The sequence below is a fragment of the Coenobita brevimanus genome, chromosome 97, assembly GCF_032717465.1.
Source record: "Coenobita brevimanus isolate Jiangsu-jjx chromosome 97, ASM3271746v2, whole genome shotgun sequence".
Lineage (NCBI taxonomy): Eukaryota > Metazoa > Arthropoda > Malacostraca > Decapoda > Coenobitidae > Coenobita > Coenobita brevimanus.
Window position 1 is genome coordinate 33,829,612 of NC_137050.1, and position 12,460 is coordinate 33,842,071.

Genomic DNA, 12,460 nt, shown 5'->3' on the forward strand with positions numbered 1-12,460 from the left:
GTTACTGTATATACAATATCTCCAGACAACTTTATCCCACTCAGGAAAGAGCTACTGTATTGAAGGGTTTAAGTAAAGATTGTAACTAACTCCTCTAGTGGATAAATCTCTCGCAATTAGCATACAAATATCTAAAGACAGCATGAATGAAACGATGTGGATAACAAAAAAAATCGGACTGAAGAGCTTTACACAATAAAGCCGTTCTACTAGCCCACACCAGAACTAAAGAAATCGCACAGTATGCCTAAAGTATGCCTCTCGTCTGTGCAATATCAGCTGTAACATCACATACTTATCCACCATTTTGGGGCAACAACAAAACTCTCTACGCTATACGAGTACGCTACGCTACCATTAAGTGGCATAACGTAAGTAAACACAACTAAGATTTAGAGAGAGAGAGAGAGAGAGAGAGAGAGAGAGAGAGAGGGGGGGGGAGGGAGTGGTATACATGGGGACTTGAGAATATTGATCACGCACCTGAACCCTCCTACTCCTGAAGCTATTTTTATAAACGTTCTTGAACTTGGGTCGTGTATATGTTCCCTTGTTTACATATACTTTCCTCGATGAAATATCTACCAAACTTTTCACAACCAAACTAAAGTGAATCCTTAAGTGAAAATTTGGACAAAATATTTGTCCTGATGAAAATGACCTGCTAAAGAGATTTGCTTATCGAGAAAGTTGATTAAGATTCCTTGTGAATATAGCTTTAGTACACCTTAGCCGAGGAGAAGGGGGAGGAGAAGGAAAGGGCCCAGAGGGACGGAGGAACACGAGAGGGAAAGAGCCCACGGGGATGGAGGAAGAGCGAGGGAGGGAAGGAGGACGGAGCGAGAGAGGGAGGAAGGTAGCTGAACAAAGGTACCAGTAGCTGTCTTGGGATATCTGCTCTCTATTTTTGCCCTCACATTATTCCTACACCGGGCTAACCCTCCCGTACTTTGCTTTTACCACCATTCCCTCCTCCCTAGTCTCCAGCCTCTGAGTCTCTCGTTCCACCCCAGTTTCCACTCTCAGATTCACCTGCCTTTGTTCAACATCGCTTCGCTGTGGGTATCCTCTCACAAAATATCACACACACCACCCTCTCTTCGTTCTATTTTTTTTATTTGGCTTTTCTCACAACATAAAACTCCTTAATCAAACATCAGCTTCTAACACCTCATTAATCTTACTCTTGTCTTTCGTCGCCATGTTTCCCCTCTCTTCACTCCCGCCTCATCCACCTCTCTCACGGTCTTTGTTCGTTTCTGCTGTGCGGTTGCAGTTGCGGTCAATATTTCTCTTACATGATGCCAAAACCTTGTGAGGTCTTTTTAAACTAAGGTGAGCTGGAGGGGCTGTGATCTCGCCATCTTTGTTCCCCTTTTCTACTTGGCTATACAGTTGACTTGCTTACACAGGTCCTTTACACCGTCTCAAACCTGTCAAAATTACAGAGATCCTGACAAACTAACCCGTATAATATTCAAGACAGATGAAAGAGTTGTGATCTTGCAACTTTAATCTAATGCCCCAGACGTGTTAAAAGGTAACTGACCGTAACTGTGCTTAACCCCGTTGTATTCTAACCTCTCTAATCCTTCCTACACTGACATTATCCCTTCCAATTTCTTCAGTTTTAACTCCCTGAATCACATTACCTACTTTCCTGGCTTATTTCTGCTACTTCTCTACAGGAAACACCTCTTCATTTAAACCTAAGTCTTTCCTAAGCATGGTAAAACTGACTGAAAGACTGGAATACGGTAATAAGGGCGTGATAGTGATGAAAGGGTTAAATGTAGCGGTAAGTATCGTTTACTACCCTCAACTCCACATCCCCCACCCACCCTCAACTCCCCATCCCCCACCCACCCTCATCCCAAACTTCTTCACACTAACTTGAACTCTCCATCCCAGCTTCCTCCTCCTCTCTTTCAACATCACGCTCTCTCTCTCTCTCTCTCTCTCTCTCTCTCTCTCTCTCTCTCTCTCTCTCTCCACCCTTTAACTCAACCTCTCAGCATTCCTCTTCTCTCTCATATCCCCCTCCTACAAGCCCCCGCCATACGCACCCTTAAATCAATTCCCCCTAATCCCCCACCCCCTCTCTCCTTCCCCTGAGGCCAAAGAAGGACGCGAGCACCCTTAATCCATATCATTAGAGTCGAGTCAAATCGTTCACGTCAAAAGTTAGCCTAACATCCCCCCGCTCGCTTTGCCCTTCACCTCACGTTTCTTTAGGCTACATGTCATCTATCCAAGCAATTTCCATATTTTATACATAGGTCTCGGCATATAGGCTATATACCGGTACAATTTAGCCTGTACAGCCACCGTACTCTGATACAGACTATACCCTCAGTTTTAGGATATCCTCTACAAAGTTTAGGCTAAGTGATATCCATGAGGAAAAAGGAAACACGAAAGTGTCCCAAACGCTTTCTTGTACCCTACTCACAGCCCGCTGAAAATGTGAACAGCCTACACAAAAGCGCTCAGGACCTTTTAGTGTCTCCTTTTTCCTTGTGGATCTCATCATACTGGTATCTATGAATCACGCGTAACCAAGCGGTGTATTTGCATAAAGTGTATGAGTAGGCTATGCCAAAAATTTTAATAATTTTACAACAATACCGTAACCGTACCTAAATACTGCACCAAATAAAATCGATAAATGGCTCTGGTAGCTACTGTATCTCTATACCATTAGCAGTGAACTGTTTCACTGGGAGAAATATACACAAATCTGGAATAAAACGTTTGCAGATCTGGATACGGTATACGTCTTCTATACTGCATATGGTGCCGCTGTCAATGAAACGCGGCTGACTCTGCTTAGGCCAGGGCTATTCAAGTACTTCAGGAGTAGGGCCGGATTACGAAACTCAGATAGAATGGCCATACATTTATTTTAGCTCCTTTTTTTCCCCTCTATCTAAACACTTATACATAGAAAGAAACGAAAAATTCATATGGTAAAATTTGCTTTTACATTTTCCGCTAGGCACACAGGCTAAAGAAAAATGCAAAACTTTATGTTTATCTGTTTATTTGTATTCTTCCCAGTGTCAGAGGGCAAATGAAAAACGACTCAAGAGATGGATTTGGCACTCTGGCCGCCAGCTTATTCTCAACAGCCCTGCCTTAGGCCATGCCACCGACATGGGATACCATATTTTCAAACTTTTGAACAGTAATAGGCCACTTATAACGATTTCTTTAGTGAAAAGATATACGGTCTGACTCATATTTGCAAATGATCAATACGGCACCATGAAAGGCTCCAAGCTACTGTGTGCACATAAACATCAATTCACAAGGAAGAATTCACGTCAACAACGACACTGCCTCTTACTTCGCCTGTCACTGTAAATTGGTGAAACTTAGTCCGCGTAAAGAGCTCATGTTCCCAAAACAAACAATTTGCAAAGCAGCGCCACGAGCGAGGATTCTTTGCATAGTGCCATGAAGTTCAAGATAAGTCATCCGGGTTGTCTGGCAGCGGGTTCACTAGGTTACCAGTCACTCTACTTGGCACCGGATGTACCACAATCATATCTAAAGCACACACACACACAGGTACTGGAGAGGGGCGCCCTCACACGGTGCCAGCGATACAACCAGGTGGCAGAGCTACCTGGCTAGGGTCACGGGGAGGGTGAACGGATTAAGAAGGAAGGAAAATATTACCACAATGATCATATGGACGGGGCCCTATGGTGTCGTATTTATAAAGGATACTAACCAATTCACAGGAAAAACAAGTACCGGTATCCCAAAGTTAACTACCGTAGCTATTATCACTGACCGTTTCGTTTTTTCTTTTTTCATATCCCCCCCCCCTCTCTCTGTCGCTCGCTCGCACTTCCTGACGTGTTTACTAGCTCGCATTGTTAATTAATATTCATTCTAGATGGGTTGTGTGAAGTGTTTGGTAGGGGTAGGAGTGAAGACAAATGTATATACAAGCAACGTTACACACAGCTTAGGAGAGTTTATAAATACATCCCTTGGCGATGGTGTGGTGTGGAGGTGGTGGGGGTTGGTGGGTGAGGTGAGTCATGCCACCAATAGTGCAGCCGACACTAGACAACCACATGAACACTTATCTGGTGCTGGTACTACAGTAAAGCTTGGGGATAAACTGAGTCACTTGGCCATGCGTTAGGCCCTATCCCCCCACCCCTTTCTCTCTCTCTCTCTCTCTCTCTCTCTATCCCTGGCCTATCTGTCTCCACAGCAAATTACATCCCAATTTCACTCGTCCCTCTCTCCCCCCTCTCTATCCCCATCTCCTTCTCCCCCTTTCCCCCATCCCAAATAAACTCCTTCACCTCTACACACACACACACACACACACACACACACACACACACACACACACACAAGCCTCATAAAATCACTCAGTTCTACAGACGGCAGCTGGTTACCATATACAGTGAAGCCATGGAAAGGGTAGGCGAGTGTGTAAATCCCTGACAACATCCCACACTCTTCTGTCATCAAAGCATGCCAGGGTGTTACTAACCATTTCATATTAACCATGGCACAACAATATTTTTTTTTTTTTTTTAAACTTCAACGGTACGGTACTCCTCCTGCCTCTAGACGACTTTACTTTGTGAAAAAAAAAAAATAGCGTCTCATCCTAAAGGAGTTAATGAGGGCTAGACTGTACCTAAAACCACTCGCTCTAAAATCCTCTCCTAATGATCAGTTACGGGAGATGAAAATAAAGTTTGAATCCCATAGCCAAACGATCTGATAGTTACTTAATTTCTGCCATCGTGCCAAGAAAAAATCGATACGGTATTTTTTCTTCACCCATCCACAATAGCATAAATTTAAAAAAAAAAAAAATAGCAACTAGCATTCAAAAATCTGTCACCGGTATGACGTCACAAGCCGACTGCAAACACTAAGATGGTTTGTCCAGACGAGAATGTAATCGTTGCTGGGGCACAATACAGCATTTTGCATCGTCGGACACTACTGTTTCACTTTTGACTTACATGCCTCGAGAACCTGCTACTCGAGCAAAAAACACCTACCTACCGCGACTTCTGTAACGTCAAAAGTGCTTTTTTCAAAGGTTGGGCGCCAGACACGGCTATTTGGACAGCCTTGGCACAATCTTATAATTCTTGGTAGTAATGCTGACGTATACAGTTGCAGCATATACACGATTAACAGTGATATAGGCCTGCTGCTGAACTAAGAATTTTATGCACGAATTCACCTCCGTAGCCTACCATTTAAGCTGGAGAGAATCGTCAGATGATGGCATAAATCGAATACGAAAAAAGTCGCCTTGGTGAAGGAATGTGGGCCCTCCATAACAAGCAATTAAGAGGTCTTCCCTAAGTTGTACGAAACTGTCTGGGAACAGCAAGAACAAGATACTAAAAGCGTTACTGTACAAAAAGGGTTACTGGTGAGTGTCTAACCGCGTCATGACGAGATCGCCAAATAAAGGTCTGTATCTGTCCTGACCTGGATACAATTGTCTGGGGTTGACATCTGCCCTGTGCTGTAAAAACAAACTCGCTCATCCCACCCTCCACCCAGTCCTCATCAACCCACCCAGCCACTCCTCAGGATCATCATTCATTCACTGCCTATAAGCTCACCCATCCAATCCCTCATCATCCCGTCCATCCATTCAACCCACATATCCACTCATCCATCCACTTCTCCATCAACCCAACCAACCAGTCAACCCATCCATCCAATCCCTCATCATCACACCCATCCACTCAACCCACATATCCAGTCTCCCTTCAACTCATCCCTCCACTCCTCCAACAACCCAACCAACCAATCAACCCCAGCCATGTAGCCATCCCGTCCATCCACTCTCCTATCAACTCATCCAACCAGTCAACCCATCCATCCACTCCCCCGTCAATCTGAATCAAATCGGCTGAGTGCATGAAGAATAACCCGCAAGTAAAAAGGTGCCCTCTCTCTGACGGGGCTGATTACTACCATGTTTCATTATACTTCTGCTACCTCCAGACGGTTTTTGTTCCCTTTGAATACGCATCTCGCAATTAAAAATTGTCCCCCTTAAACAGCTTCAGTACCATGACGTGCCTCTATTTTTAAATCTATGAACATTAGCATTTAGTCATAATATACGGTACTAATGAAGACCGGAAACAAAGATGGATAATAACAAAAATCCCTTCTAATCCTACTGGTGTCTGGTCAAATGTATACACCAAACGTGAAGACACAAGCAGAGTGAGTGGTGTGAGGCGGCAGGATGTTGTTGGTGTTCATTTAAGTAGCATATCCGCCAGCACCCTAAATATCTACACTAATTCCAAGTCTCTGGCAAGATGACACCTTCTCTAGTATATATATCTTGTGGATAGGGGAAAAAAAAAAAAGAACGTAGTATACATGAGACAGAGTGTGTGTGTGTGTGTGTGTGTGTGTGTGTGTGTGTGTGTGTGTGTGTGTGTGTCTAAGTAGTGGGGTGCATGTGTGTCTGAGGGTGTGGTGACCGTGATCCTGCAAGCAAGCCATGCAGCATCTGGATATCACCACCACTCAGGCAAATGTGATGCTGGAAGATGTGAACTGGTGAACCCCATCCAAGGCTGAGTTACCTTATGCATGTAGCCTATGTAATATACGTTCTGGTGTCTGTCTTAAATGAGTTTGGTTATACAATGATTAACCGCCAATCGGCAACTCCAGTCACTGCATCACCACACCACAGCCACCTTATACACACACACAGGCTAGCTACATAAACATTTTACTTGCAGAGAAAGAGAGAAAGAGAGAATGATACTGATGTCCCCTGTGGTGTTTTAAGTCACGTCCCTGGCAGTACAAGCGGGTGGACTTGCTTAGATCCATCAGCTACAAGTCATAACGAAACCAGTGACCTATGTTACGACAGGTGAGTCCCAAGTTTACAAGACTGGTAGATTACTTGCCTACTAAATCTATAGCCTTTCCTTCTCAATAATTACACACACACACACACACACACACACATATATATATATATATATATATATAGATAGATAGATAGATAGATAGATATAGATATATATATAGTATATAATTATATACACGTAATATCGTACAATAATAATACCGGTAATGATGATGACAATAATAATAGGCTAATAATAATAATAATAATGTAAACCAAAGAACCGGGCAGCCTACATAGGCTTATGCAACTCAGGCGTCTGGCCCTGCCAGTGGAGCGACTGGCATGGGGTAGGGTAGGGAGGGGTTTGGGCCCGGAAGAGAAGATGGGGGAGGGGCGAAAGACAGGGGTGAGGAGCGAGGGGAGGGAGAGGAAAGAGGGGGGAGGGAGAGGAAAGAGAGGGGAGGGAGAGGAAAGAGGGGAGGAGAGGAGTGGTGGGCAGGGGTGGGACGGGGAAGAGGCAGGGGCCCGGGAAGGGGGGACTTTAAAGGGAAGCCACAACACCAAGGTCAGGGCTCAAGCGACCACAAGTAAGAAAATGCAAGATAACACCCTGAGCAAAATGTTCATATTTACTGTATTACAACATCTAACCAATAGTGAATACAGTTAGGCTAAGACATCGCAATAAATGCAACAGTAAAAGGAATAAAATGCAATAACAAAAAAACGTTCACGCAAGTTACGATGGAACTAACATAAATAAACCCAAGTCCATTAAAAGGCATAAATGTTATATTAAAATACGGTGTATATACAAGTAACTTAACAGTAAGCTGCTAACTTTAAAAATATCGACAATCAATTTATGTGGCCACCGACCCTACCGTAAACTGCACATTACGAAAGTCAAATCCAGTACTAAGTAGGTACCACATTAACTGATTACGCTTAGGCAAATATGAAGACACTATTAAGCATGGGGTAAATCGAATGTTAATATGAACGACTAAAAATAAACAGGCCTTGCAATGATGAAGGGTTCACTCACGTCCACTCTATCCAAAATAGGCAATAAGATTCACTGCACTACAGTAACTCACTTATGGTCACCACATTAGTTTCGCCAATTCTCCTGTTCACCTCTGGGTTTAGCTTACCCACTTTCACTCCTATGACGTATTCTTCACTTTATTCTTGCTACCGGTACCTTCAGACGATTTTGTTCCGCTTACTCATTAGAAGAGCCTTTCGAACTTGAGAGACTGGATATATACAACCTTCATTAACCTGCTCAGCACCTGATACATGGCGCAAAATCTTTCCAAAGATTAGTAAGACCATCTGTATGTGGGAAGAATGAACTAATTACAGTTCTTTCGCCTTAACTTGGACCAGATTTTCGTCCTCTTGCAGCATTTTTCACGCAGCCCCATGGCAGCTCTACATCCTTTCCATAGCACTTCTTCATGACAGGCATCATAATGTGTTGCCAGTCATCTAATGTTACAACTCAGCATTCAAGGCACGGTGCGGTAGTGACTTTGCGATTTTAGACCAAGTCAAGAGCTGAACAGGTATACCGGCAGCATCCCACGTCATCAGACTGAAAGGGCTAAAGCAACTACCGGTATACACTACAGACCTATCTTACCCTTCAAAACTGACAATCCCTCCCCTTCCTTCCCCTACCACCCTCCACTCTCACAATGACGCTTTCAGAACCAAGGTCATTTGTGTGTTGTCCTGCGGTGCCAGTTCTCTCTCTCTCTCTCTCTCTCTCTCTCTCTCTCTCTCTCTCTCTCTCTCTCTCGTGGGGAATGAATGGATTACTGTGTGGATGACAGAATACACTATAAGAACAGAGACTGGATGATAATGGATGGGTGAATGGATGGATGGGTTTGTGAAGGGAATGGACGGGTTGATGAGAGACGGAATGGCTAAGATGACGGGGGATTGGATGGATGGGTCGACTGGCTGAATCGGTTTAATAAGGGAGTGGATGGACGGGATGGCTGGGTTGATTGGTTGGTTGAGTTGATGAAGGAGTGGATGGATGAGCTGATCGGGAGCTAATGGGGGACTGGATATGTGGGTTGAGTGGATCGACGGGATGATAAGAGATTGGATGGATGAGCTTACAGGCAGAGTGGATGGATGGGTTGACAGGAACTGGACGGAGGGTGGGATGAGTGAGTCAACTGGGTAAGCAAAACATAAGCCTGTTGGAAGAAAGATTATAAAAGAATGGAGTGAAAAGAATTAAAGAAGAGGGATGACAGTGCGGCAGGTAAGGCGACAGACTTGGTGGAATGGGAAAGTAGTGCCAAAACCACCACCACTATCGTGTCATACCACACACCACCCCCAGCCACACTACACCACCACCAACAGTATATTTTACCACATGGCACAGGGGGCTGTTCGGCCAGACTGCCTAGGGAACAACTACTACTACCACAAGACACATTTCTTTATACAGCCTACCGGTATATATACACATACATATATATATATATATATATATATATATATATATATATATATATATGCCGGTATATATATATGTACGGTAATGGTATACCGTAATGCAGTGCCGGTACATGACCAACGTCTATATTCTCTCTGGTTTGGGGGGTGTTGTAGCATCTGTTCCTTGAAGATTTAGTGTCAACGTTATGGCACCTTAGCATTACTTGTAGCCTACAATACCTTATATTTTTTGCATCGACAAAGTCTGCATGAATTCACATAAGCTATGTTTGCGTGACATGCAAAAACAGAGGCACGGGTGAAGTGCAAGAAACCCTTCTAAGTCTATTTTTTTTGGGGGGAGGGGGAGGGAGTACCGCCTACTGACAGAGCATCTCATCCCTTCTCTTCCATGACACTATTTTCCATTATCTTGATATTTAACAGCCCCTGGATACGGAGGATCTTTTATTTTCAAATTTGCTGCCTCAGATGATTTTATTCTGTTTAGGAATGTGCAAACACGAGGGGGTCAGTTATATCATTCAGTACAAGATCTTCCCTATACGGTACGGTACTGAATAAAATCGTTTGAAAGCTGCAAGCATGAATATATCGTAGGGGCTATGTCGTTCCTTGTCAACACTGTTCTCACTGAATTCAAGTACGATAATATGAACGGTACGGTAGGTCCCTCCAGAGTCGCCCAAGCTATCCTCTATACGATATATTACATGCTACATTTGGTAACTGGATTAGCCAACTGTTTCTTGTGTTACCTCAAGCCTACCTCACGTTCGCTGTGATACTTTGGTAGTTCGAGACGTTAAGGTGCAGCTAAAAACAGGCTTTGCCAGTTCATTATTAATATTCAAGCATGGCCATAGATCGTAATATACCTGTAACGCTTATGTAAAAAACCTTTATTATGAAAATTTTTGGTAGCTAGCTATAATTATATTGTACAGCAGATGCAATGGATGTGGAGCAACTGGAATCCTAAAACCCAAGGCCTATGTATCACACTGACATGGTAGTAATTGAAACCTACTGGAGGTAGAACACAACTATATGCAGGTTTGGTTATGAGGTACCGTACAAATCGACTACACCACGACTGTAGACATATTCCTCTAACACGAGAACTATACAATTAAATCAAGTTATGGGCTAGGCTATATCAAATGTAAGTTTATATGGTACGGTACATGGAAAAGTATTCCTGCATGGAACTAAAACAGTAATGTATTCACATAAACAGTGGTGAATATTTACAAAACTGGCAATGAACTGTGTATCGGAAAACATTTACTACGACACTCATCTGAAATCTAACCCATCTTAAATTTAAAGCCGCCGCTCGTGCCATGTTTACAAGCATCTATTTAAGGATAAGTTATTTGGCACGGTGACAAGTGGCTACCGTACTTCCTGTCTCGCTTTAAACTGATGAACCTGCCTGTGAACCTTGGCCTAAGTCGTGTATGGTATAAAGGTGACAAATATGACTGGTTATGATAGTCTGTATGGTTTATTCTGGCAAACGAGGCCATAGCCTACGAGAAATAGGCGGCTTCCTAGATCCTAGCACCTCTTCCTTCTTCATAAGAGGTGCTACACTGCCCACTTTGCGCACGTTTTGTAGCGGTGTTGAGTTGGTGCAGTCATCCAATGCGTGGCACAGTTTGGCAACACGCCGTCTTTCAATCTACAGTATACTTACATACCTTTTTCCTTTCATTCTACGAAAAAAAAAAAATGGTATTACACAACGCAATATGCAATTCGTTCAATATTTCCCAATAGAACGCACGATGCCCCGGTGATGGTATTTCATTTGGTAGGTAAGATCAATCTGGTTTTCATCAATTTACGTCAACATAAATTTGACCTTATTCCTCTAAACGTTAACCTACAATTTACAAACAACGTGAGTAACATCTCAAACGCATATCCACGGCGCAATTCTTAATCCTGCATATAAACATTTCAACCCACCCCACAGGCCACCGTGGCAAATACAGTGGGTGCATATAGGCCCTGGTGAACCCGTGGCCACGTTCGATATTGTTGCTGAGGGCGGGATGAGCTGGTGGGGAACACATCATCACCGCTGCTACATCTCGTCTGTCATGGAGTCTTGACCTTTAACACCTACCCATCCTCTGCAGCTCATTCCACACTGGAAACCCGTTTTATGAAAAAAGTCCTGTGGATAGGCGACGTTGGTGAAAATGAAGCCATATGAGAGTGGGTGTATGTTATGGTTTACATATGTCGTGTGCGTGTGAGCGTGTGTGCGCGGGGCGGGCAGGGTGGACACGGTTCCCGCCATCACGGCCGCTAAACGCTCAGTGCGTCGCCAGACTTAGTGGAGAGAGGACTATCCGCCACTCTCTCCGCTGACACCATCCCAGCCCCCTCACTCATCATACATCTAGGCCTAATATCCCTCCCAACACATGCTACATCTATCCTACTCCCCTGGTGCTGTACTCACTACCCTCACGCAGACACGAGAGCGCCACAGTTTCCATGATTCACTGGCAGCGCGTTCCTTCCCCACTTTGGACACGGCAGCCTTCGCTGGAGGATCGAAGGCGTCACCCAAAATTTAAATTTTCAGAATATCACTTGATTAGCACTTCCTTTGCACACTTAATGCCACTCTCCATAACCTGCCACATTATTTTTCACTATTTTCGTAATTACCAAGAAGGATCCTTACCTTCCATGGGAAATGACCAGAGATTAACACTACACACCCTACCCCGACCACGCTCAACCAGATACTGACTTCGCCAACATCCGGGACCTTCGCGGTGGACCCACGCTTTCGCAGCACATAAATTTGGCGAGGAGAACACTGAGTTTCCAAAACCTCACTGCATTGCTGCATTAATTTATATGATAACTTGTGTTGTAAAACTCATCTCTGTGTATAGTTATTGAGAATTATGTCTCAGAGTTGGTCAGATAAGAAAGAATAATGGTGAGGTTGGCGGTGTTCTTGGTGTGCGCATGCTCCTGGGAGGCCGCGGAAGGTTTGAACGCTAGACAACCACGCTCCTTAGATTACGCGTTCAACGCGTCATG

The 12,460-nt window shown here is 44.0% G+C and overlaps 1 protein-coding gene across 1 annotated transcript in view; it reads right to left on the reverse strand.

Annotated features, from left to right (window-relative positions):
• LOC145413647 (uncharacterized) overlaps positions 1 to 12,131 on the reverse strand; it is a 260,021-nt gene extending 247,890 nt beyond the window's left edge. Inside the window, exon 1 of the mRNA XM_080283305.1 lies at positions 12,093 to 12,131. Within this exon, the coding sequence (XP_080139431.1) occupies positions 12,093 to 12,099 (7 nt within the window). The 5' untranslated portion in view covers positions 12,100 to 12,131. The remainder of the gene's footprint in view (positions 1 to 12,092) is intronic.
• Between the last annotated feature and the right edge of the window lie 329 nt (positions 12,132 to 12,460).